The 24,554-nt window shown below is 40.9% G+C and overlaps 1 protein-coding gene across 1 annotated transcript in view; it reads right to left on the reverse strand.

Annotated features, from left to right (window-relative positions):
• Positions 1–24,554, reverse strand: part of COL1A2 (collagen type I alpha 2 chain) — an 87,345-nt gene that overhangs the window by 39,205 nt on the left and 23,586 nt on the right. Inside the window, 19 exon segments of the mRNA XM_033932880.1 lie at positions 1,562–1,627; positions 3,135–3,189; positions 3,812–3,867; positions 3,996–4,049; positions 8,412–8,465; positions 10,179–10,277; positions 10,577–10,630; positions 11,893–11,991; positions 12,108–12,161; positions 13,797–13,904; positions 14,008–14,061; positions 14,523–14,621; positions 14,710–14,754; positions 14,858–14,923; positions 14,926–14,958; positions 15,166–15,219; positions 19,850–19,894; positions 20,169–20,222; positions 22,785–22,829. Of these exon segments, the coding sequence (XP_033788771.1) occupies positions 1,562–1,627; positions 3,135–3,189; positions 3,812–3,867; positions 3,996–4,049; positions 8,412–8,465; positions 10,179–10,277; positions 10,577–10,630; positions 11,893–11,991; positions 12,108–12,161; positions 13,797–13,904; positions 14,008–14,061; positions 14,523–14,621; positions 14,710–14,754; positions 14,858–14,923; positions 14,926–14,958; positions 15,166–15,219; positions 19,850–19,894; positions 20,169–20,222; positions 22,785–22,829 (1,194 nt within the window).

Raw genomic sequence — 24,554 nt, forward strand, 5'->3', positions numbered from 1 at the left:
ACGGCTACTGCACCTTAGTAAAAGGACTAGTATGTTTACAGAAGATTACAGTTAACCATTCTAAGTATGCTATATTTACACCCTCCTAAATAGGTTAACCATTACAACTAACTGCCTCTTCTATTAAACTGAGCTATCAGTTTTTAGCGCAGAAAGCCGTGCTGAATGGCTCGCGCTACTCCCGACACTCATAGGAGCTCAATGAGCGTCGGCAGCAGTGCGAGCCATTCAGCGCGGCTCACTGCGCTACAAACTGCCTAAATAGCTCTAGTAATATGTATGATATTTGGCCTACTTACTCTCATCTTAATTTATTTTAGTTCTGTTTTACTATATTCATCATATCTTAAACATTTCTGGAAAGATCTTCTTTGTGCATATATTATTGTAGGTTGTTGAAATGTGTTTATGGTTGGGAGACTTCATGGTTGGATTGAGCTCTCGTTGACACATACTGCTCAATATTCAGCGATATTTAGCGGGAGATAGCCGGCTATCTCTCACTGAATATCTTGGTCAGTGGACTGGCAGGTGATCAGCTATGCCACCACCAATATTCATCGGGTTGCTGGTTAAGTCTAGTAGCCAGATAAACCTGCCTACAAATCAAGTCTCTATTTTTGGCTGCTATGCCTTAGCTGGCCAGCTGATGGCTATTGGCTTGGTCAACTAAGCCTCCGGCAGCTGAAATGAACCCTGAAATTCAATGCTGATGGTCGGATACGGCCCTGGCATTGAATATCCATGATTGTTGCTGACCATGGGAGGTAGTAGTGCTGCCTCCCTTGGTCTGAATATCGGGGCCACTGGATTTAGAGAAACCATGCATCATTATAGGTTTGGACTAACAAAATAGTGCCATAATACATGAGCCCCATGATCTTGGATGCTCATGGTAATGAATACCAACCGCTTGTATGAAGCATCATCCCATCCTCCTCTGTTTTCTCCTTGCCCTCTTACCACCCTTTTTTATTTATTTTATCTCAATGTATTTTACTCTTGCCTAACCCTTGATGCTCTTGTTTCTGTACAACTATGTCTTGTCTACTGAATACATATATTTTTATTTATTCATTTTAACCTTCTTTTAAATTTTTTAGTACTGTAAACCGTCTAGGTACAAGTTGATAAGATGGTATATCAAATATGGAATAAACTTGGAAACTCATTTTAATAGCATCTCTTTTGTTGGGTCATTAAAAGATATCATGAAAGGTTTCAATGAATTGAATAAGTTATATTCAGTTTTTTGCAGACAATCTTATACAATTTGACACATAGGATAGCCAACAGTATGAATATATTGGTTGCACATTAATTAAAATAGGGGAGTGTGTGGCGCAGTGGTTGGATCTACAGCCTCAGCACCCTGGGGTTGTGGGTTCAAACCCCGTGCTGCTCCTTGTGACCCTGGGCAAGTCACTTAATCCTCCATAGCCCCAGGTACGTTAGATAGATTGTGAGCCTACCGGGACAGTGAGGGAAAATGCTTGAGTGCCTGATTGTAAAAACCGCTTAGATAACCTTGATAGGCGGTATATAAAAAATCCTAATAAACTTGAAAATAGGTTGCAAACTTACTCTTGTACCAGCAGGGCCAGCAGACCAAAATCACCAGGAATACCCTGTAGGAAACAAAAAAATCTTTGTTAGGATTTATTCAAAGTTTGTTTTATTTTCTTTAGCTACTTTTAAAATATTGTTAGTAAATTTGAACCCCTCCCCCCTTGTACTAAGCATTTTCTCATAGACATAATTATAAACTGTTTTACCATGGTGTTTTGTTATATCTGTGTTTTGGGGAAGAAAGCAGAAGACCCAATACAGGAGAAACCCTATGGTACATAGTGCCCCAAATTAGGTATTCATAGATCCATTTGAAGCCCAATTATGCTAACTGTTATGTTAGTTCTTCACTTGTGTTCTTAGAATGTTTTTGGATGATACCAAAATCTGCAATAGAGTAGACACCCCTGATGATGTGGATAACATGAGGAAGAATCTAGTTAAGCATGAAACAGTGGCGTAGAGAGTGTAGGATGGCGCCCAGAGTTGTGGTGCCCTCCTGTTACTCTCCTCACCTCTCTACCCCCACTCCTTCCCCGCCTCCCATGCAACACTCGCACCCTCCCTCCATATCTCTTTATATCTTTGCCAGCATAAGCAGCTTCTTCTGCCTGCTGCTTGCGCCAATGTTGGCGTTTCCTCTGCCATCAATTCCTGGGACCGCGATCCAGAAATGATTTCAGAGGGAAGCCAGGTCAGTGCAAGCAGCAGGCCTGAGAAGCTACTCATGCTGGAGAAGATTTAAAGAGGTACCGGGGGTAGGGGGGTAGGACATGAGAGTGGCATGGGGGGGGGGCAGAGAGGTTTCTGGCATCCCTACCAAGATGGTGCCTGGGATGGTCTTCACCCCCCCCTTTGCTATGCCACTTGGTCTGAAATTTGGCAGCTAAAATTTAATGCTGAGAAATGCAAGGTCATGCATTTGATCTGCAAAAGCCCGAGGACAGCAGTGCAGTTTAGGGTGAAGAACCTATGTACACAAAAGAGAAAGGGACTTTGGTGTGATAGTATGTGATAATCTTAAGGTGGCCAAATAGGTTGAAAAGGCAAAGGTAAAAATTAGAAGGATGCTTGGGTGTATATGGAGAGGAATGGCCAGTAGGGAAAAGGAGGTATTGATGCTCCTGTATAAAACTCTGGTGAGACCTCATTTAGAATCATTCAAGCTGACTGGTTTCTTTCCCCCTTGTACGAAATGATAAGGAGATACTGATATATGTGAACAAGTTGAGGCAAAATAATACTGCAAAATCATAACATATATGTATGTAATTTAACAGTCTGTAAAACATGTGCAATAGCCCTACCTTGTAGTATCCTATTACCCGCATTTACTGTTCCCTCTAAGCTAGGCATTACTGCCACTGAGGGTCAGTGCTTCAATATTGTGTCTTCTAACACTAGGGTACAGGCGGTTCCCTGAGGTCCTGCAAAGCTTGCTTGTCTCCTGCTATTGAAAATGTGATAGTGAAACAGCGCCCTCTAATGGCAGGAGTATAGGTAGAAGACTCCCGCTCAGCTTAGTGGGATAAGTGCCTGCATCACAGTGCTTTTCTTCTACTCACCCCTGTCTCCTGGTTTGCCAACTTCTCCAGCTGGACCACCAGGTCCAGGAAGACCCTGAATTTAAAGAAGGAAAGAGAGATATTAATAAACCGTGTAATAAGGTCAATACATATAAACTGGATAATTGTTAGTTACACATATCATCAATCATGATAGCATTATGTTTTACTTAATATATAAGAAACCTGTTTTATTTTTTTTGTCTTACAGTTTTTTTCTGTTTTGGACTTCCATCTTTTTTAATCCAAAAGCTCCAAAGTTACAGTATATCCAAATTCAACTGCATGACTGATACTTCCATATTTATTGCAAATAGCCTCTTCCTGGCCACAGTATTATGCCATTTGCAATTGCTGGGGCTTTGTTCCCCATATTCATATCCCTCTCCAAATTTAGTATAGCCACTATAGTGATTGTCCTTAGGCAAGGAGCACAAACCATGGCTTCCTCTGGAATCTGACTAACATGAATCATCAGTCTGGCCATTAGCTATTACTATTGAATTATATGAGATTCTCTCCCTGCAATCAGGGGTTGTGAATGCTGTCTCTGTAGCAACCTTAGCCCTAGCCAACTTGGAAATCATACTCCAGATAACAGTGCTTGTCAACTGGGCTGCTCCTGAAGAATATTAGCTTTAAAATGATGATGTTACAAAAATATATTTTTTACGTACTTGGAAAGCCAGGAAGCACCAGCTGCACCTGTTTCACCTTTTGATCCTTGACCTCCCTATTAAATGAGAAGAATTATTTTTAGCTTGGAAATGAATATTTAACAATAGGAAAATTTTACAAATTAAAATTTAAAAAAGAAAAGAGAGCTACAGCTATGTTATGAATATAGATATTATTACTTACAAGAAGACCAGGGGGACCTTGAGCACCATTGTGGCCATCAGGGCCAGGAGCTCCCTAGAGAGACCAAACATGGGATGACATTTAGTTATCATTATATTATTCACAACTACAGTTATTAATGATATTTCAGAAATGTTATGATACTTTTTGTTTGAATTAATTATTGGTTTCTTTCTATGATTAACATCATATTTTGATTTATGACTGTAAATACCACTAATAATTAAGAAATGGCAGCTGTAATATTTGTATTTGTAGATAAGAGCAATTGAAACAATTCCCATTCAAAGTAGCAGCTCATGGATGTGTGCATTCATTGCTGCAAGGACTCCTTTATCTCACAGGACATACAAGGAATATCAATGCAATAGGGTGAACTAAAATAATAGCCTTGTCTCATAAAAATCAACTTTGGTTATTACAGTAAGTGACTTATTCAACATAGGGCTTCTTTTACTAAGGTGTGCTAGCGTTTTTAGTGCGCGCTAACCACGCGCTAAATGAAAAATACTAACGCAAGCTCTATGGAGGCGTTAGCGTTTAGTGCGTGCGGTATTGTAGTACGCGCTAAGCGTGCGCTAAAACCACTAGTGCACCTAAGTAACAGGAGCCCCATAGTTTTTTCCCACAAATATAAAAATAGGTAGAAAGCCTTTGTGAATCACACCCTAAGCTGGATACGAGTAACTCCTAGAGGCTTAAGATTGTTGTCAACCCTCTATATAAATTAGTCATTGCCCCAGGTACACTAGATAGAGTTTGAGCCCACCGGGATACATAGGGAAATATGATAAAGTACCTGAATGTAAACCACTTAGGATATAAGTGGTATATAAATAATAAAATAAAAATAAATAAATTGATAAGGGTTTATGACTTGATTTTTCATTGGCCCACTGTAAAATGAAATATAGGGAGGGCGTTATTAATGTTGGTGACCAATTAAGATGGGTTATTTAGTTCAAGTTGGGTTATTTTGGCACAGGGTCTCATTGCATAAAAAGGGACCCTGTGCTACAAAAATATGACTTGTAGTAAAATAACCCATCTTAATGACAGCTCATGTTGATAATCCCCCCTCCCTAATTTTTAGCTCTTTTGTCTTTTTTTTTCTGGTCAGGTTATTCCTCCCTTTTACTTTTTTCTTCCAAATTAATCAGAACCATTGATAGGATTTATAACTATTCTTTATAGTTATAAATTTATAACTATTCTAACTATAAATATATATATATTCTAACTATAAAGCTATAACTATTATAACTTATTCTTATAATTTATAACTATTCTTCCTCTATCTAATAGGCTCGCCCTCCCATTATTCCTAGGTTGGGTCATTGCAGCAATGATCCTAAAGTCAGAATCCATGAACCAGGACACCAGCCTGCCAGTGCCACCCTTACCAATTACCCCAGGGACTGTGAAGGCTGCCTCTGCAGCAATGCCCAGCCCTAGCCACATGGCGCTAACCAACTAAATAGGGATAATTGTGGGACCACTTACTGCCTTCTAAATAGAAGGCGCTAAATGTTTCCACATTAACCAGAAACAGGTATCGCATATTAATGAGAATGTTAATGTATGACCGCAATAAAAAATACCAGGAATGCCCCCAGTAGGGGCTGCATTACTTTTGTAGCTACCACACGGTAAAGTCCACGATAACTGTACAGTTAAGCCATGATAATTGTAAATGTTAGCATGACTTACCCCCTCTTCTACAAAACCGCGCTAGCATTTTTTAGCGCAGAGAGCCGCGCTGAATGGCCCGCGCTGCTCCCGATGCTTATAGGAACTCAATGAGCGTCGAGAGCAGCGCAGGCCATTCAGCGCAGCTCTCTGCGCTAAAAACCGCTAGTACGGTTTCCTAGGGGGTTAGTAAAAAGACCCCAAAGGGTAAAGATACCCATAGGAATATAATGGGCATCTTTAACGTTTATCTCACGCTAATGCAACAACAACTACGACTGCTACTACTATTATTCATTATTTCTATTGTGCTACCAGACGTACGCAAAGCTGTACAGAGTCACAAAGAGAACAGTCTCTGCTCAAAAGAGTTTACAATCTAAACACACAAGACAAACAAACAGGATGTCATGGATACAGTTAAGGGGAACAGGGAACGGTTAATCTGCTGGCTGGGCTGGTGGGCTACTGGATTGAAGACTACATAAAAAAGGTGCGTTTTCAGTCTGTTTTTAAACAAGGGAAAGGGCTTGGCGGACAAACTTGGGTAATTTATTCCAGGCATAGGGGGCAGCTAGATGAAAAGAACGAAGTCTGGAATTGGCAGTGGAGGACAAGGGTAAAGCAAAGAGCAGTGTATCTGAGGAACGGAGTTCTCTGGGAGGTGTATAAGGAGAGAGAAAATAGGAGTTTGAACTATGGCCCGGATTCACCAACCTGCCCGATCGGACCCGATCTGGGCCCAATCCGGGCAGGTCCGACGAATTCTGCACAACTAAATATGCAGATGGGGGTGATCGGAGGAACGCCCCCATCTGCAGGCACGGATCGCTGTTGTGCGATCCCCGCGCATGCGAAGACCATCTGTAGATGGTCTGCGCATGCGCTAGACCTCCGGGTCCGGCATAAATTTTTTTTTTCTTTTTTTAACGTTAGGAGCCCGTGGTTTTAAGCCGCTTAAAGCCCACGGGTTAAAACCAAGGGCTTGTACTGTGGGGAAGGGTGGGAGTCGAGGCAGGCAGGCAATCAGGCAGGCAGTTGTTCGGGGCAGGCAGGCGATCTGGGGCAGTGGGAGAGTCGGGGCTGCAGGAGGCTTTCGGGGCTGGTTTATTTTTATCTTTTAACTTTTCTGCTGCTTTTTTCATCGGGGCAGAGCAGGCAGGAGAAGAGCATCGGGGCGGCAGGCAGGAGAGATTCAGGGCAGCAAAGCAGACCATGCAGAGAGCAGGGCTGGAGAGTTGGAAAGACGTTTTCGACTGGTCCCCAGCAGTCGCGACTTGGGATGATCGGCCAGCCCAGTCGGATTGTGAAAAAGTGTTGTGAATTGCGTCCCTGCCTACTTTGCATGCGTTTCGCCTCATTTGCATGCACGGCTTCGAATCGGATCGCAGGAGAGGTTAGAGAATGGGGACCGAGGGAAATCTGGACGGAAAGGGGTCGCAAACCGATCGGTTTGCTTTGTGAATCTAGCCCTGTATGCGAAGGCGGATAGGGAGCCAGTGAAGCGCACACTAACATGGTTAGCACCTATTGCTGAATTCTCCGCATAGTAAAATAAAAAGATTTAAATGTGGTCAGTTATCATAACCCAGGAAAATGATAAATCTTCCTTGAGAGGAACTCATTTATTCTTGCTTTTAATTAATATACTGCCAGCTATCCATGTAGAATCCCAGTATAGTTTACATTCCAGAATATCACGCATTCAAGTTTACTTGTATCTATATGATGCAATAACCTTTCACACCTCATGGCAGCTTTTTAAGGGAAAGTGATGTAAAACAGGACTTGTCTTATTTAATTAAATTTTTCCTCTTGAGGATTTTCTAATTAAAGGCCTTAGCAATAAAGCAGTTTTATTTCTCCCTACTGTAATCAATACTGGTCACACTCGTGATAAGAAGACATCGGTTGGTTCGTTATAACCCTCAGAATTGTAAAACTACATTATAATTTCCCAAGTACAACAGGCGGGAATAGATTGAGGCACAGGATGGATGATGCCAGTTTCACAATCCAAAATCAGTAGAGGGCCCCCACCACAACTAGATTGGGTATGATTATTTCTGTGCTTTATCACACAGACTTGAAATCGAAACTAAACTCTATGAAAATGGCCAGGCCAATATTGCCGCAGGAGGAAAACTATCAAAGAAGGCACGTTTTGAAAAACATCAATGTCCTGATTCTAATAATGGCGTTGTAAGATAGGCGGTGGAAGATACCCTACTGCCCCTAACTTAATTGGTTTTAACCTGCACGGTAATTGCCCATGCCATTTAAAAACCATTAAAAAGTAATTATAAAAAAAAAAAAAATGTAGGCACCATGATCACCAGTGGTATAGGGAGGGTGACCGGTGCCCAGGATGATGGCAACCCTCTCCCGCCCCCCCCCCCACCACCACATGCACCCCTTCCCCATACCTTTTTAACTTCAGTGTGAGCCTGTTTGTTTTCTTGTATTTTAGGAACTATGCTAGAAATGGGTTTAGCACATGGTAATGCCCCACATTAGGGTATGCAAAACCCATTTATTAGTGTCGCTTAGTATAAGGGCTGCCAACTGCACTTTACATCAAATACAAATATATATTTTTTTAATTGCTCCTTGTATCACATATTAATAGTGGAGTGCTGTACCATTTTATAAATAATCATTTTCAAAGTATAAGTAGTGACATTATAAGTGAATATAAAGAACTATATAATTAGATTGTAAACATACCCTTGCTCCAGTGGGACCAGTACTGCCTCTTTCACCATTCTTGCCAGGTTCACCCTATATTTAAAAAAGAACAAATTAAAATGATAAAAATATAAAGTTGTAAGCAGTAGTAGAGCCTTTTACAGTGGGCTGGTGAGGTAAATGCCTCGACGCTCATAGGAATTGAATGAGCGTTGGAGCATTTACCTCGCTGGCCCACAGTAAAAGGTTCTATCGCTGCGTGATAAAAAGAGCCCTAAACTCTTTTTGAACTTGGTTTTCATTGGATGACTTCCATGGCTATTTAAAGAGAAAGTGCCTTATTGCAAAACTGAATAAGCAGAATAGAGTTCTTACACAGAAAGACTTATTACAGTAAGCTAGTAAAGAGTTGAAGCTGGTGATGTTCACAAAATCAGCTCTGATGTCTTCTAACTGAGCTCTGACATCATAATATGATGTATGTTCTTAGCACAATTATACACCATATTAGAGAATTTGTTTGCATGCTCAAATCAAGAGTCAGATTTTCTTGTGAGAGCAGCTTGTATCCTACCTTATTAGGGTTACCATATGGCTCCATTGCTTTTAATGGAAGAAAAACCCAGATGTCTCAATCCATTCTCCTTTTTCTGGAGCCAATAGTAACCCTATACTTTATGAGATCATGTATTGGCGTGGAGGTATTTGGCATATTGATCTTTAATTAAATATGCCATACAAATTAACCCCCTCCTTTACAAAGCCAAATTAGTGTTTTTAGCACTGGCTGCGGCTGTAAGACCTCCGACGCTCATAGGAATTCTGTGAGCGTCAGCGTTCATACCGCCACGGCCGGCGCTTAAAACGCTAGCATGGCTTTGTAAAGGAGTGGGCAAGAGTACCATTTATAAAATGATTGGACCCCTATTCCAAAGGCTTTAGCCAGGTAGGAGAGGGTCTCGCCTGGTTAAACTACACTGAGCAGGCTGCGAATGGAATATCTTCTCTAACTTTACATTACATTACATTACGGATTTCTATTCCGCCTATACCTTGCAGTTCAATGCTAAGGCTAATGCTGGGATGATTCCAGGATGCGGAGGAAGGGTACAATTGGGATATACCCAGTTTGTGGTAATTGTCTATAAACTGGGTAAGTAAACAAAGAAAGTTAGGACTGATCTAAATATTGGTTGGTGTTGGATAACTTTTAAGTATCTGCTCTGACCCAGATATTTAATGCTTTTGTCTGGTCATGGTTCGGTATTAAACATCCAGGCTTTATTATGCCCATAATTGTCAGAGGATTAAAAAACGCTGACTTCCATTGGTTAAGTACCAGCTGGGTTGTTTTTTAGGTTGTGTTTACAAGAAAAATCATAAACAAAATAAGATTATTTCAGTGACTGGCTTTGGCACACACTGCAGTTGTTATAAATAACAGCACATGTGACTTCTTTCATTGGGTCTTGATAGTCTAAAAAGCTTCCATTTTAAAATTTCAGTCGGTCTTATAAGGGCATAATCTCTAGTCTACTTAATCACTTTGTTTGGCTTCCTCTTATATTCGCTGGGTTTTACTAAACTGCGGAAAAGCTTCTTACTGCAGGCCGGCGAGGTAAATGCTCCACAGCTCATTCAACTGAATGAGTGTCGGAGCATTTACCTTGCTGGCCCGCAGTAAGAAGCTTTCTGTGGTTTAGTAAAAGGAACCCTTTATTTGTCATGGAATGTCAAAGAAGAGGTTGACCTTATAGTATAATGACTGATATTGCTTAGCAACAAGAAAACTGAAGCTTTACTTACAGAAGGGCCTGATGGACCAGGGAATCCTGTGCTACCGGGCTCTCCTCTAGGACCAGCTGGTCCTGCTGGGCCAGTACGACCTTCACTACCTTGGGGTCCCTTAAAGCAAAAGTCACAATTCAAAGTCCTGTTCCTTCAAATGGTGTTTCAGTTTACAGCTCTAGTAGTTATAATACAAATATTAGTAACATTGAACATTAAAACAATAGGTTATACTGCAATGTAGAATAAGACATCCTAATTTACTAGAATTGTCTTTCTTTGGAAAAACAGCATATACTTTCAATGTTACTGCTTATCATTCAAGTGGCAAAATAAATAAATAACATCTAAGATAGCTATATCCAAGTATTTTTTATTTAAAAATGTCCTTCTAAAATAATGGCATGAATACTTACAGAAGGACCTTCTTTGCCTGAAGGGCCTGAATGTCCAGGGTTTCCAGGAAGACCCTAAAACAGAAAAGATATTGTCTTTGAATACCTCTCTTTGAAATTGTTATAAACACCTTTCTTGTGAGAAAGCAATTAGTCTAAATCCTAAATGTAAAAGTACTTTAGGATTTAGTGAACAGTTCATATGAAATCCAAACTATGAAAGAATCAGGGATGGGCTGGTCAGATAATCAGAGTCCAACAAGAACAAGAAAGCTGATTCACTGAACTGCAGAATTCCTCTCAGTTATTAGCTTTGTGTAAAATTTTGATACCCATCCAAATGAGCTTGAGCTCTAAAAAAGTAACTACATCTGTGGGGGGGGGGGGGAGAGGGGGTGTCTAGTTTTCATGAGAATGGGCCTGTGAAGGTTTTTTCAGGCCTATTACTTTCAACAGGGATTTGGCTGCTGACTAGACAGCCTGTTGGGGGGCCATTGAAGTCCTGAGCCTCTTTCTAACTTCTCTTCTTCCTTTCTTTTCTATTTCTCTGCCTTTCCCTTTCGTTATATTTTGTTTAAATTGTTCACTACTTTGATATTTGTTGAATTGCAGTCTAACAAAATTGGCCTGATTTCACAAAATGTATCATTAATGTGCAGCAAACAACAGTTTACCAATGGAGAGCCCAAAACGTATACATTTTTTTTTTCCCAGAAATGGGTCTCTCTGTACCTTAAAACCCAAATTTGGGGCTACTGTGCACATTTTGACACATGCGTTTGTAGAGCCCCTCCCTCCCCCATCTTTCAAAAGATTTGCAGCTTACTACATTAGCCTCCAGCTTTGGCTGGATGGACCCCGAGTAACTTTAAATTAGACTCAGGTCTCCATTGCTGCCTGTTAATGGCATTTTGGTGGCATTCAGAGGTAAATATTCACAGTTTCATGTTCAATAGCCTGTGCAGGGCTATTGTCAGTATTCGGCAGCAATTAACTGGATTGGGCCACTGAATATCCCATCTAACCAGCTATCTTGTGGACAGTCCGAGGGTGGAGTCAGGGCGGAGTCAGAACCTATGCAGTTAAGTGCTGATATTCCACTAGTATATTATAAAGGGGTAGACACCTACATTCCTTTATAGAATAGCGGGTAACACATACTCTGGATACCCAATTCTAGGTGCCCTGTTATAGAATTGCCCCCAAAGAGAATGCACATCTAAAATGTTTTTTATGGTTGAGGAGCAATTTTGTGATTTGACTATGATTTTTCTTTTATTAAACAGATACGGTTCTCTAATAGAAAGTACAGAAAGAGTTGCACAGTTAGAACTTACTCTGTGGCCTAATGCACCGGGCTCGCCAGGGCGACCAGCATCACCAGAACCACCTGTGGCACCAGCGGGACCTGAAGCACCACGACTGCCAGATAGACCCTAGAGAAGAGTGAAGTAGAAATTAAAATAAAACATTGCTCTCTGCAAGAATGCCCCTAAAAAAGAAAGAAAGAATGAAGCAGGTTTTCCTAAGAATTTAATCCTAGACAACTTACCATTCCACCAGCTCTTCCATCAGGTCCAGGCAGACCACGGGATCCAGGAACACCCTGAAAGGAGATAAACACAAAAGAGGTCAGACAGTGGATAGGCCATGGCAAGGTGGTGTTTGCAAGCAAGAGGAAATCCTGCACAATAATACGATCAGCCTTTTAGGTCAATCACTTTCCTTAACATGTCTAGTTCATTACATTATTAATTTCCATTATACGGAGCTTTACCTTGAGGGCGTAAGTTTGGGGACATAGGTGGACAAGAGGGGAGGTAGTGGGGATTTTTTCTAGAGTTTTAGTTGGACCTATAAGAGTAGTGGAGTTGGGGGGGGGGTGTTGGGGGGATGAGGAGGGGCTGGGGTGTTCTATGGGATTGATGTTTGGCAATAATGTCGATGTCAGTGAATCATCTTAGCCTAAATGTCTCAAAGACAAAGATTTCTATGGCTTTCTTCCTCTGGTTCTGAAAGGGCTCTGCTGAAGTTTGTATATGCTGGTGTCACAATTTTAATTCAATAGGAAATTAAGAGTTTGGAAGTAATCATAGACAAATCCCTAAATTTTTGTAGTCACATCTTTCAGTTGAGAAAACTGTTTTTTTTTTTTTAAAGATCAGGATGGTTCTAAAAATATGGGATTTGTTGTCAGCTGCAACCTTTAGATTAGTTATGCAGAGCTACGTTCTACCATACTTAAGATTATTGTAATTCTCTTCTGTGTGGCTTACTGAAGACATCACTTAGAGCACTTCAAATAGCTCTGACCGCTGCAGCTAGGGTGATAGCAAGATTACCTCACTACTCCCATGTTACACTTGTACTGGCTGAACTTCACTGGTTGCCGGTCATTTGGAGAATACAATTTAAGATACTAACGTTGGTATTTAAATCTATACGTGGCTTATTGCCAAAGGTGATCGCTTCTTTTTTATTGCAGCTATATGCTTCTTCTCGCTCTTTAAGACCACAAGGCAAAGACTAACTATTTGGTTATTCCTTCAATTCACTCTGTGATCAAAACGGTGAATCGTGCTCACATGTTTCAAGTAGTGGGACCATCGTTGTGGAACTCAGTCCCAGATTGTATTCGGTTGATCACTACTTTTTGGGCTTTCAAAAAAGTTTAAAAGCTCACTTTTTTTTGACTGGCATTTTCAGATTTGGGCATTTTATAGTTTTGTTATTATTTAGTTTATTTATTTGTAGATGTTTTTGAATTGTATACTGTATGGTGATGTTTTATTTTGATTTGTTTAAGTCTGTCTAGCTTTATTATGCATGTAATGGTGTTATCCACATAAACGTTTGATATGCAGGTTACAAATGTTTTAAATAATAAATAAAATGAGGGCATGCATTTCTGTGATTGTTAATGCACTTTCATGATTGCAGCTTGTTTTCTTGTTGTGCTGCTCTGCAATGTTTTGTACTGCTGTGTTGCTCTTCTCTTTGAATAAAAATTTTTCAATTAAAAAAAAAAATTCCATTACACAAGCACAAGAATACTTCTGGGTCAGATCTCATTGAGTTTATAATACACAAAAAGCTAAAAACACAACAGTAGCTAAAATATATTTTTTAAATGGAGTGGCTAAGGCTGTACTAGGAGGACTCAAAGTTTGTGCATGTAGATATTTGGTTTCTATATTATTTGTTTCCTCTTGGAATATGTCTGATGGATTGATGACCCTACCCTCATGCCTGCAGAGCCAGCAGGACCAGAAGGACCAGCTTCACCATTGGTGCCTCTCTTGCCTTCTTCACCAGAGGGACCAGCGGGGCCAGAAGGACCAGCAGAACCCTATTTATAACGAAAAGGAAAGGTTATACCACAATCCTGAAGATCACTCTTCAGCACAATAGATATCTGTTAGAAAATAGATGTTTCTGTAACAAAAACTTACAGGTTCACCCTTTCCTCCAGTATCTCCCTTTCCACCAGCTGAACCAGGATCACCCTAAAAGCAAAGAAAAACATAGACACTGGGTTATATTTTGAAGGCTAGCAAATTAATTGAGCCAACCCAATCATCCATGCCACAAAAATAAGGAACAGTATATTGCTAATTTCTATACCACACAAACTATGATAAATTATTTCTCATTTTTAGTCAGCCTACAACCTAGGTAGATAAAAGTAAAATAGATATTTGGAAATGAACTAAATCAAATCACATCAAAATTTTCACAAGAATCTTGAGATTAAAACCTAAGGGGCCCCTTTTATCAAACTGCGGTAGAGCTTCTTACCATGGGCCAGTGAGGTAAATGCTTCGACACTCATTCAATTTCTTTGAGTGTCGGAGCATTTATCTTGCCAGCCCGCGGTAAAAAGCTCTATCGTGGTTTGATAGAAGGAGGCCTAACAGTGCCTAACAAAATAGACAGTATGTAAAATGCCATAAAACTGTTCACATACAGAAAGTCCTCTTGCACCAGCAGCACCAGCAGGGCCTTGTGGTCCAGGAATACCACGTGCACCAGGTAGACCGGGAGCTCCAGCAACACCAGGAAGGCCCTGTGGAGGAAAGACACCTTAGTAAGACAGAAGCATATGATTAGGGTTGTTTCCTGAGGCACATATTTTGGAATTTGGATATACTCACAGCAGCACCTTTAGCGCCAGCCAAACCATTAGCTCCAGGGTTACCCTAAAAAAAGAGAGAGAGAAAGAGAGAGAGCTCTTATTTTCTTGATTCCATTGATTTTGGAGTGCTTAAAGTTCAGGTACGACAAGTTCTTAGTTCTACTTACTGCAGGGCCAACAGGACCAACAGGGCCTGGAGGACCAGGCTCACCTCTTGAACCAGCACCGCCAAGAAGGACCTGTACTTCCAGGCAGGCCCAATTTCTCCCTGTGTGAAGAAATCATATTGAATCAGGTATTCTATAAACAGATTCCAGGAAGGTTGTGTTCAATAAGGCCTTAATGCACATAGTTGAAGTGCAGAATACTTCTACCTTTTTATACTATAAACTTGATATTAGAAATGGATTTTGTTTTCTATACTGCATAAAGTGAAACTATTTTTTTTTTTTAAAGTGATTTTCGAATGGCATACCTTGACACCAGGACCACCGGGGAGACCAGGAACACCAGCTGAACCAACAGCACCCTAGAGGAATATATGCACAAAGTAGAAAAATTATCACAGATATTACGGTAGTACACTAATGGTGTTATATAATCAAGAAAATGCGGTATAGTTAAAGCACATGTTTGAGTTATTAGGGTTACTGCTGGATTAAGGGAAAATAATTACGAGGCAATACTTCTAGCTGAGACTTTTCAACGTTTAAATTGTGTCTTGAGCACTTAGGGGCAAATTCTATAAGAAGTGCCCAAAAGTTAGGTGCCATTCAGCGCGATTCAAGTACAATTGGCTGCTATTTTGGAGGCACCCAATAAATAGGCCAGCTCTAGGCACAACTAACAGGTAGGCGGCCATGCAAGCGCTTAAGCACGCTTAAGAGCAGCGATTCTGTAACAAGGTGCCTAACATGAAGCCACGCCCATGGTTAACATGCTTAGTGCCTATTTTTTTGAAGACCACCTAAATTTTTTAGAGCCGCCTTGTTACAGAATTGCTCTTTCTTGATAGGCACCTAAGTTTCAAGTATTGCTGATTAAAAAGCTTAATTGGGCTTGTTATTCAATTTAGATAGGCGCTTATTTAGTTGGGCACCTCCAAAATAAGTGCCTAACATTAGGAGCTGGTTACAGAATTTGGGCCTTTACATTGTATTAGTCCTCAGTGCCTTAATTAAAGCCCAGCACCTCAGTCTTTACAGGAAAAAATAAAGGATCTTAAATAGTAAGCATTAACCCATTGATTCCCAAACCTGTCCTGGTAGAAATCCAGTCAGTCAGGTATTCAGAAGATCCACAATGAGATAGATTTGCAACCCAAAGAGGCGATATATGCAAACTGAGCTCATGAATATTCATTGCAGATGTCTTTAAAACTTGACTGGCTAGAGTTCCTCCAAGATAGGTTTGGGAATCACTGCATTGATCTTTTCTGCTTGAAAAGCAAATCAGTTGTATCATGTTATTTCCCATGTCATTTGTAAAAATTTTAATTTTACTCATTTTATGGGTGTATTTTCCATTATGGAAGCAATTTCATTAATGTTGGCTTTTACAAGGTTTTTACTGCAGGCTGGCAAGGTAAATGCTCCAATGCTCATAGAATTCCTATAAACTTCAGAGTATTTATCTATCCAGCCACGGTAGAAACCTCTACTGTGGTTTTGTAAAAGGATCCCTAAGAATATACACATTTTCAGAAAGAGTGTGTACACTTTAGGAAGAATGCTCACTACTGATAACATTAAAACAGTCATGCTTTTTTCTTAATGTTTTCATTTGAATAACACAAGAAACAAGGGAAATGTTGTTTTCATTTCAAACTGCATAACTCTGCTTTTATATGCCTAATGAATGTATTCGAAATTTATTTTGGTAAAAGTTGGAAGATTTGCCTTAATGTTATAGTCTTTCAAATTCCTTCTTATGTTTGTTTCAATTCAGCCAAAGAGTTCACATTGCAATTATAATATTCTTATTGGGAAACAGAAAAGGCTTATCCCATAGGTAGAAATTTTCAAAAGCAAAGCTCTTGTAGTGTAGAAAACATGAACAGGGAAGGAAGTGAAACCATGCTTCTGTACACATTTTCTACAGTTTTTCATATTTGACCCTACACAAAATCACCTCACCCGTAGCAGATTAAGGCCATTTCAAACAGGATTGATGCCTAGCTGCCAGGCATATGCCCCACATTTCCTTCAAGTTGTAAGCTTGCCTGAATGCAGTTGATGTACTCACTTAATTTTACTGTTCCTAAGTTTTTATAAGTTGTCTAGAGACTTGGTAAAAAAACAAACAGGTAAATTAAGCAAAACTAGTTCATGCCTACTTTTGAAATACATCATTAAGTTCCTGATTGGTTGATCAATGTGCCAATTGGTCTGGAGAATGTGCAATGAGTCATTTGAAATATTTAAAAACTTCCATTTTAATGCGGGGTCCCCCCAACCCAATTTTTTTGAAAGATTTCTTCTTCTAAGAACAAGGGAGCCAAAATTGAGACTACATGGTCGGTGTCAAATCTGGGGCTGTGTCTGATCACCAGAATTGAATTTCAGGGTTATATTCAACATTGGCCAGCTAAGGCATAGTGGCCAAAGATAGACCTGCTTTTTAGATGGGTCCATCTGGCTGCTAGACTTAGCTAGTCAGCCGATGAATATTGGTATGTTGCCGGTCAATCCACTGACCAGGATATTTAGCGAGAGATAGTCAGCTATTTCCCGCTGAATATCGGCATTAGCCAGCTTAGCAGTATGTGGTAGGTGTTTTCTAATAACTTTGCATTAAAATATAAATGTGACCCACAGCAGGGTCCATTTGCTGTATTCTACCCACTAAGAAAGTGTTCCCTAACATTATTCTACAGGCACACCTAGCAAAATGAAGGTTCCTGTTTACTCACAATGAATATGCATGAGATAGATTTGCATGCCTCTATAGCATTCAGATCTGCCTCATGCATCGTTATTGTGGCAATCCTGATGACCCAGCTGGCTCTGTGTTCCTCCTGGAAAAGGTGGCAAAACAGATAATTTTCTACGTGGGAAATGCCCAATGAGCATAGCTTTGTTTCAGAGAGAAAACTGTGTCCAATTGGAACACAGTTTATACAGCAAAGTAATTGTGCTCTTTTGTCATTTTGTATGGCAGTTTCCCCATCAAGCAACCGTAGTTGAACAAGTGTGCTGGGAAGAACTTCACAAAAGGGCATCAAGCAGAGTGAACCTTCATGATAGTTACAGATAATTGGGTCGATATTTAGCAGGATTTAACCAATTAAATCCCACTGACAAGCCCTAGAGCAGATATTCTGTGGCTCTTAACTAGATGGTTCTACTGAATATCTGCTCTGATTGCCTCAATACTATCTGGTTAGTGTGGGGGTGGTCCATAAATGGAGTCAGGATGGTCCCCAAAGTTATCCTGGCACTGGTGACATTCAGTGTCTGTGCAAGTGGACTGCATAAATAGTGTTCCTAACTTACCTGGATAGTTATCTGGGTACCGACACTGAGTATCACCAGGACCATGGACAGCTACTAGGAAATGCCAGGTACCCAGATATTCAGGGCCAGTACTTAGATATGAGCCAGCACAAAATATCCAGGCACAAATAATCCCATGGAAGCGAGCATTTATAAAAATGGTGACTGACTTGAGCTGAATTTCTCTCACAATGTTTTACTAGATTAATCTCCTTTGTGCTAAAGAAAGTGACTTAGTGGGGAGGTCATCAAGCAGTGTTATGACACTAAGGTGCACTAAGAGAATTAGTGTACACTAAATTCTAAAAAGCCCATAGGTATAGAATGGGCTTTTATCAGTGTGCGCCAATTCCTTTAACATGTGCTAACATATCAGCTTTTATCAGCGTGTGCTAATTCCTTTAACATGCACTAACATGCGCTAATTCCTTTAACACGGGCTTTTATCAGCGTGCACTAATTCCTTTAACATGCGCTAACATGCACTAATTCCTTTAACATGCGCTAATTCCTTTAACATGCGCTAACATAACACTGTGTAATGAATTCCCCCCCCCCCTTATTGGTATTGCAACTGTTACCAGTGCCATCGGATCTACTTTCTGAACCAATCGGGAGAAGCCTGTATAGCACACCTTGTGACTCTCTGCTGTATATAACCCAGTGAAATCTCAAAGAACTTAAGCATTTTAAAACTAATATTGAAAAGCCCTATTTTCCCTTTAAGGACTTTGGTGCTTATAAAAAGTGGGAGACTGATGGCATTGAACTGTGAAGCTTTCTTTAAATCCCCAGAGCAGGTACAGCCTGAGCAGCGGCAGTTGGAGTGTTCCTTAAACCGCCAATTTGCTTCAACCCATCTCTGGAGGGCCTTATGGAAAGATGACCGGCTTATTCAGTACATCTGTCCGTTTAATTGTTGACCTCTCAGCTGAGTGCATCAGCTATAGTGCCTACTGGTTAAAGCTAAAATGCAGTTTTCTTTTTCTTTACAAGAAAGCATCTCTGAAATTGGTTTTACTGTGTGAGGAGTAACTTTAAGGTGTGACAGGATTATGCATTTATAAAATACTTTCACACAAAGCAAGCAACTCTTTGAGGCAGAAGGATGAATTGCTATCAGTTCTTAGTTCTAGTAAAGACTTTTGTTATTATGAGAAGACTTAAATGGGAAGCAGTGGCGTAATAAGGGGGGTGGTGGATTGCCCTGGGAGCCATTTTCATGAGGGGACGCTGGCATCTCTCCTCCCCTCCGCCTCACCCCCCACTTCCCTAAATGTTCGCCTGTGTGAGCAACATCTTCTACTTGCTGCTCACGCCGGCCTCAACTCCCTTCTGACATAATTTCCTTGTCATGGGAGCAGGACATGACATCAGAAGGTTGCTGAGGTAGGCGCAAGCAGCAGGTGGAAGATGCTGCTTGTGTCAGTGTACATCTCAAGAGGTATGCGGGGGCTGCCTATTTGGCAGGCAAGAGTGAGGGGGCACATGGCGTGGCAATGCCAGGCACAACCGCCCTGGGCGCCACCCTCCATTGCTATGCCACTGATAGGAAGAAACAGATTTCAGAACAGAATGGTATGATAACTAGATATGAATGGGACACCAATCGCTGGAAGCTATAAATCACAGTGAGAAAAGCAAGAGAGAAAAGCAGATGCTTACAGCTGGACCAAGGGGACCTGCACTGCCATCACTTCCACGAGAACCCTGTGAATAAAAAGTGTGAAGATAAATGGACAAGTATTGGATTACGACTTGCACTGTCAGAAAACAGCATACTGTACAAGACAAGTTTCGGGGAACTCAATTTCTGTAAAAAGCAGTCAAAGTTCTGCGCTCCGTGGAGTTTTCATAGAGTTTATGTAGAAAGTTCAAGAATGTCTATAGTATTTTCAAGCTTTTCTATGCCAGTCTACAAAGATGTTTCATAGGCAGCTCGTTGGGGAGGCAGGGTAAAGTGGTAGACATGAAAAGTACTTACAACAGAGCCAGGAGGGCCTATGCGTCCTCTCTCACCAGGGAGGCCACGAGCACCCTAGAAGCAGGAAGAAAAGGAGACAGATGTTAGTTTGTCAAGTATGATTATTAACACTGAAACTCCTTTACTAATGTGCAGTAAGCAGTTAGAGGGCTATTGTATAACATAATACTTCAGTTAGGTGCACTGAGCACCAAGGGATACACCAGGGGATACATCTGCGGTCAGCAACGAAACCATAAATTCAATGTTGGTGCCATATCCTTTGACTGGCATTGAATTTCTTGGTCTTTGTGGCCGGCCAAGTCATAGCTATCTAAGCTGATGTTCATCAGCTGGATGGCTAAGGCCTAATAGTCAAAGATATACCTGCTTTATAGGTGGGTCTGTCTGGCTGCTGAAATTAGCCAGCCAGACACTGAATATTGATGGTAACTGACTATATCACGCAACATTGCTGGTTGTCAGGCCATCAGGTCATCAGTAGGAGATAACTGCCTATCTCCCTCTGAATATTAGCAAAATAGTTGGCTATATACTATTTCACTGGCCAGGAGCCATCCTTGGCCTGCCAAACAGTGCTGAACATCAGCTGGCAAGTATATAATGGCACTGATGCATCGAGATGCCATTGTAGAATATTAATGTACACCCGAATTGGCATACCTAGTTTTAGGTGTGACCATTTACACAGGTCAATGGCAGGCAAAAATTGGCATGCCTAAGAGCAACATACAATACTTGCAAGTTGCAGCATTCTATACGTTATGTGTGTAAGTTGGAGACATGCCCATATTTCCCATGCTCCACCCACATATATGCTTCCTTGCAATTACACACTAAGGGGGAAATTCCATAAAGGGCGCCTAAGTTAATTGAGAAACACTGTTTAAAATGGCAAAAAACACCATTAAAGTTAAAACACCTACTAGCGCCTAAATAAAAGGCACCGGAATCGTGCCTGTACTGGCGCTTTATGAGGCTTAATGCCACTATGGGCGTGGCTAACAATGGACGTGGCATTAGGTCCATAAAGTGCTTATGTAGGCGAGATTCATAACAAAGTTAGGCGCCAGAAATGTAGGCCTGGAAAACCCTGGCCTACATTTCTTGTGCCTATCTTTCCCAGAAGCACGATTCTCTATATGGCGCCATCACATGATTGACACTTGACCAGTGGCTGCTTTTTAGGAAGCCGCCGATATCGGCACCATATAGAGAGTCCAGGTCTAAGCCACTTAAGCACTCCACTATAAAATAGTGCATTGTGAGTGACATGCATACTGTAAGTGCCCAGTTATCTAACTGCCCTTTTAGTGTATGAATTAGTGCTTGGAAACTGTTAGCATGTCGGCTGTGGTAAGTGTCATTGTACTGGCATGACAGCTCACACGCACTAACCCTCAAATTCTGTACATGGCGCCTTATCTTGTGTGCACAAATCAGTGCGCCCAGCTGATTTGCCTGTACAACGTAATTAACAAGCCTAATTGGTGATGATAATTGGCAGTAAACACCTTGCAACTAATACTAATTGGCACTAATTAAAAGTTATGTGCGCAATTTGGTAGGTGTATTCTATAAAGTGCTGCATGCCAGTTATAAGGTTCAAATCCGTGGCCAGCAGAGGAGCATGGATGGATTGTGGACCCTCCTAGACTTTATGTGCACTGTTATAAAATACGCTTGATGCGCACTCAAGTTAGGCACAAGGATTTAGGCCTAGTTTGCTTTGTCCTAAATGGGTGTACCTAAAAGCCATGCAATGCACTGGCGCTTAGCGCAATTCTATAAGGTGCACATGCCTTTCATAGAATTGCGCTAAGCACCATTCTAGTGAACACCAATATTTTTGGCGGCATATACAGAATATGGCCCTAAATGTATACGCTGGGAAATGTTAATGCACGCTTACCCTACTTTGCGCTGTCACCGGTGCACTTAGCTACCTGTTAGTACAATTATTCTCTGTGGTAACGGTATGGGAACATGCTGGGAGCACTGTCAACAGTTACTGCACAGGGTGTAGATTTGGCATGTAGTAATTTGGGCACATTATTATGTGGCAAAACTGTATTGCACTTTAGTTAAAGGACCCCATTGAATCAGATTCACCAAAAGGAGTTGTTGTCTATTCAGTGTTAATGAACTGTAAAAGGGTCACATTCAAAGTGATTCAAAAAGCCAGGAGAGGCTATCTAGGGATATTTTTGTGGCCAGATCAAGTTTAATTGGTCCTGGCTATTCCATGCTGGTGCCTGGGCATGGCCTGACATTGAATATTTGAGGCTAATTCTGCCTCCGGCGATTAGTGTTTAAAAAAAATACTGACTGTTGCAGGCTGAAAATCGACCTGCAAATTAATAAGGAGGAGGCATGCAATGGATTAGCACAAAATGACACAGTGCTATGCATTTCATTTATCAGATGTACAGTGTTCTGTATAGTAAGAATTACTAAACTAAACTAAACCTTAAGTTTGTATACCGCGCCATCTCCGCAAGCGTAGAGCTCGGCATGGTTTACAGAATTAGGATAGAAAGGAACTCCAGAAAAAGAAGGGTAATAGGAAAGGAACTAAGAGGGTCTTGTTATATCTTATGAAGGTTAACTACTTGCCTGTTGTCCTGGACTGCCATTTTCACCTTGGGCACCAGTTTCACCCTGTGAGAGAAGTAAAGGATTAGTAATCGCTTTCTATGTGTTTGAAGATAAAACTGCAATACAGCTTAACATTGTCTAACATACAATTTATAGGTGCATAATATTTATCATATAACATCCATCCGTAAGATTACAAATTACAATAACTTTTTTTTTTTTTACCAGCCAAAAGCAGTGGAATGTTGATGTTTTCTAAGAAGCATTTTAAGGAACGTAGGAAACAAATCTAATTTTTTTGGTCAAAGAAATATCCATGAAAAGGTTTTATAGCAAAAAAAGATTGATGATGCTTCCTATTGTTCTGCTGTGAACTGCATATTTTTCTGTTGAGCCAACTTTTCCTATCCATTAAGGGACCTTCCTACTGGCAGACCTTAAACTGGTGGAGGTGGAGTAGGGACAACTGATTTTATGGAGACCTAAAATGTGTTTGCTTCAGTGTTCTATAGGGGAGCAGAAACCTCTGACATGTTGAATAGTTTTATTGAAACTTTTATATCATTAACATTTTTATGCTGCAATTAGTGTCTCTTAGTTGTGAAAAATAGCATATTAGATACAATAAAACATTTAGCCACGCAGAGTACCTGTACATTTCAAAATGCACTGACTATTAAGATATCAGACTGCCATGGGCAAAACAAACTAAGAAATAAAGGGAAGATGGGAAAAAGCACGTGTGAAAGTAGATATTTAACTAAAGGGCTGCCACCAACCAAAGACAAATAGCGACAACCAATCTGAAGCATCTACTCTATTTGTCATCATCATTAGAAAAATGTCCTTCAGCTAGGTATATTTTACTGTTGAGGAGAATATTCTTGGCACGCAGTTCAGATCATGATGGAAAATCTATCTATCTATCTATCTATCTCATAGGTGTCAAAGTTGGTCCTCGAAGGCTGCAATCCAGTCGGGTTTTCAGGATTTCCCCAATGAATATGCATGAGATCTATTAGCATATAATGAAAGCAGTGCATGCAAATAGATCTCATGCATATTCATTAGGGAAATCCTGAAAACCCGACTGAATTGCAGCCCTCGAAGAGGGACTTTGACACCCCTGCCTATCTACTCAGTGCAATAAATAAAAAGTTAAGGGTAATTCAGGCACTGCTTATGATGCCTATTTTAAGCCTATTCTCTAAAGACAGTAGGCACTCTCATTTTGTTATAGCAGTGCGTCACAAACTTTTTAAGCTGTAGCACACTAATCTCGGGGCTGCAGCTGGAGGACACCCAGAGATGCCCGTACGTCAACATGATGACCTCACATACACGTGTAACATCATCACATTGATGTCCGCCCATGCACAGATGTCTTCCAGCCACGGCCCCAAGGCTCCTATTACAACCGGAGGGAGGGGGGGAGGGGGTTGCTGCAGAACGAGAGGTGAGGAGAAGAAGCAGAGGTGCCGGCGAGGAGGAGAGGTGCAGGCACCAGCTGATTGACTACATGACGTGCCTTTTGCCGTGAGAGGTACATCCTGTAAACAGTCAGCCAGCACCTCTCCTCCTAGCCGGCATCTCAGGGCACATCATTTACGATACACTGATTTACAGAATACTACTGTGATGTAAGAAAACACTTATATATCTATGTGTGAACACTTATACCAGGGCTATAGCTGGTGCAAATGCCTGTGCCTAGCAGTATGCATGAATGCATGTAAATTCTAGAATTCTATCATTTATGTGCATAAATACGTGCTCTGCTCAACTCCA

This window comes from Geotrypetes seraphini, chromosome 2 (genome assembly GCF_902459505.1).
Source record: "Geotrypetes seraphini chromosome 2, aGeoSer1.1, whole genome shotgun sequence".
NCBI lineage: Eukaryota > Metazoa > Chordata > Amphibia > Gymnophiona > Dermophiidae > Geotrypetes > Geotrypetes seraphini.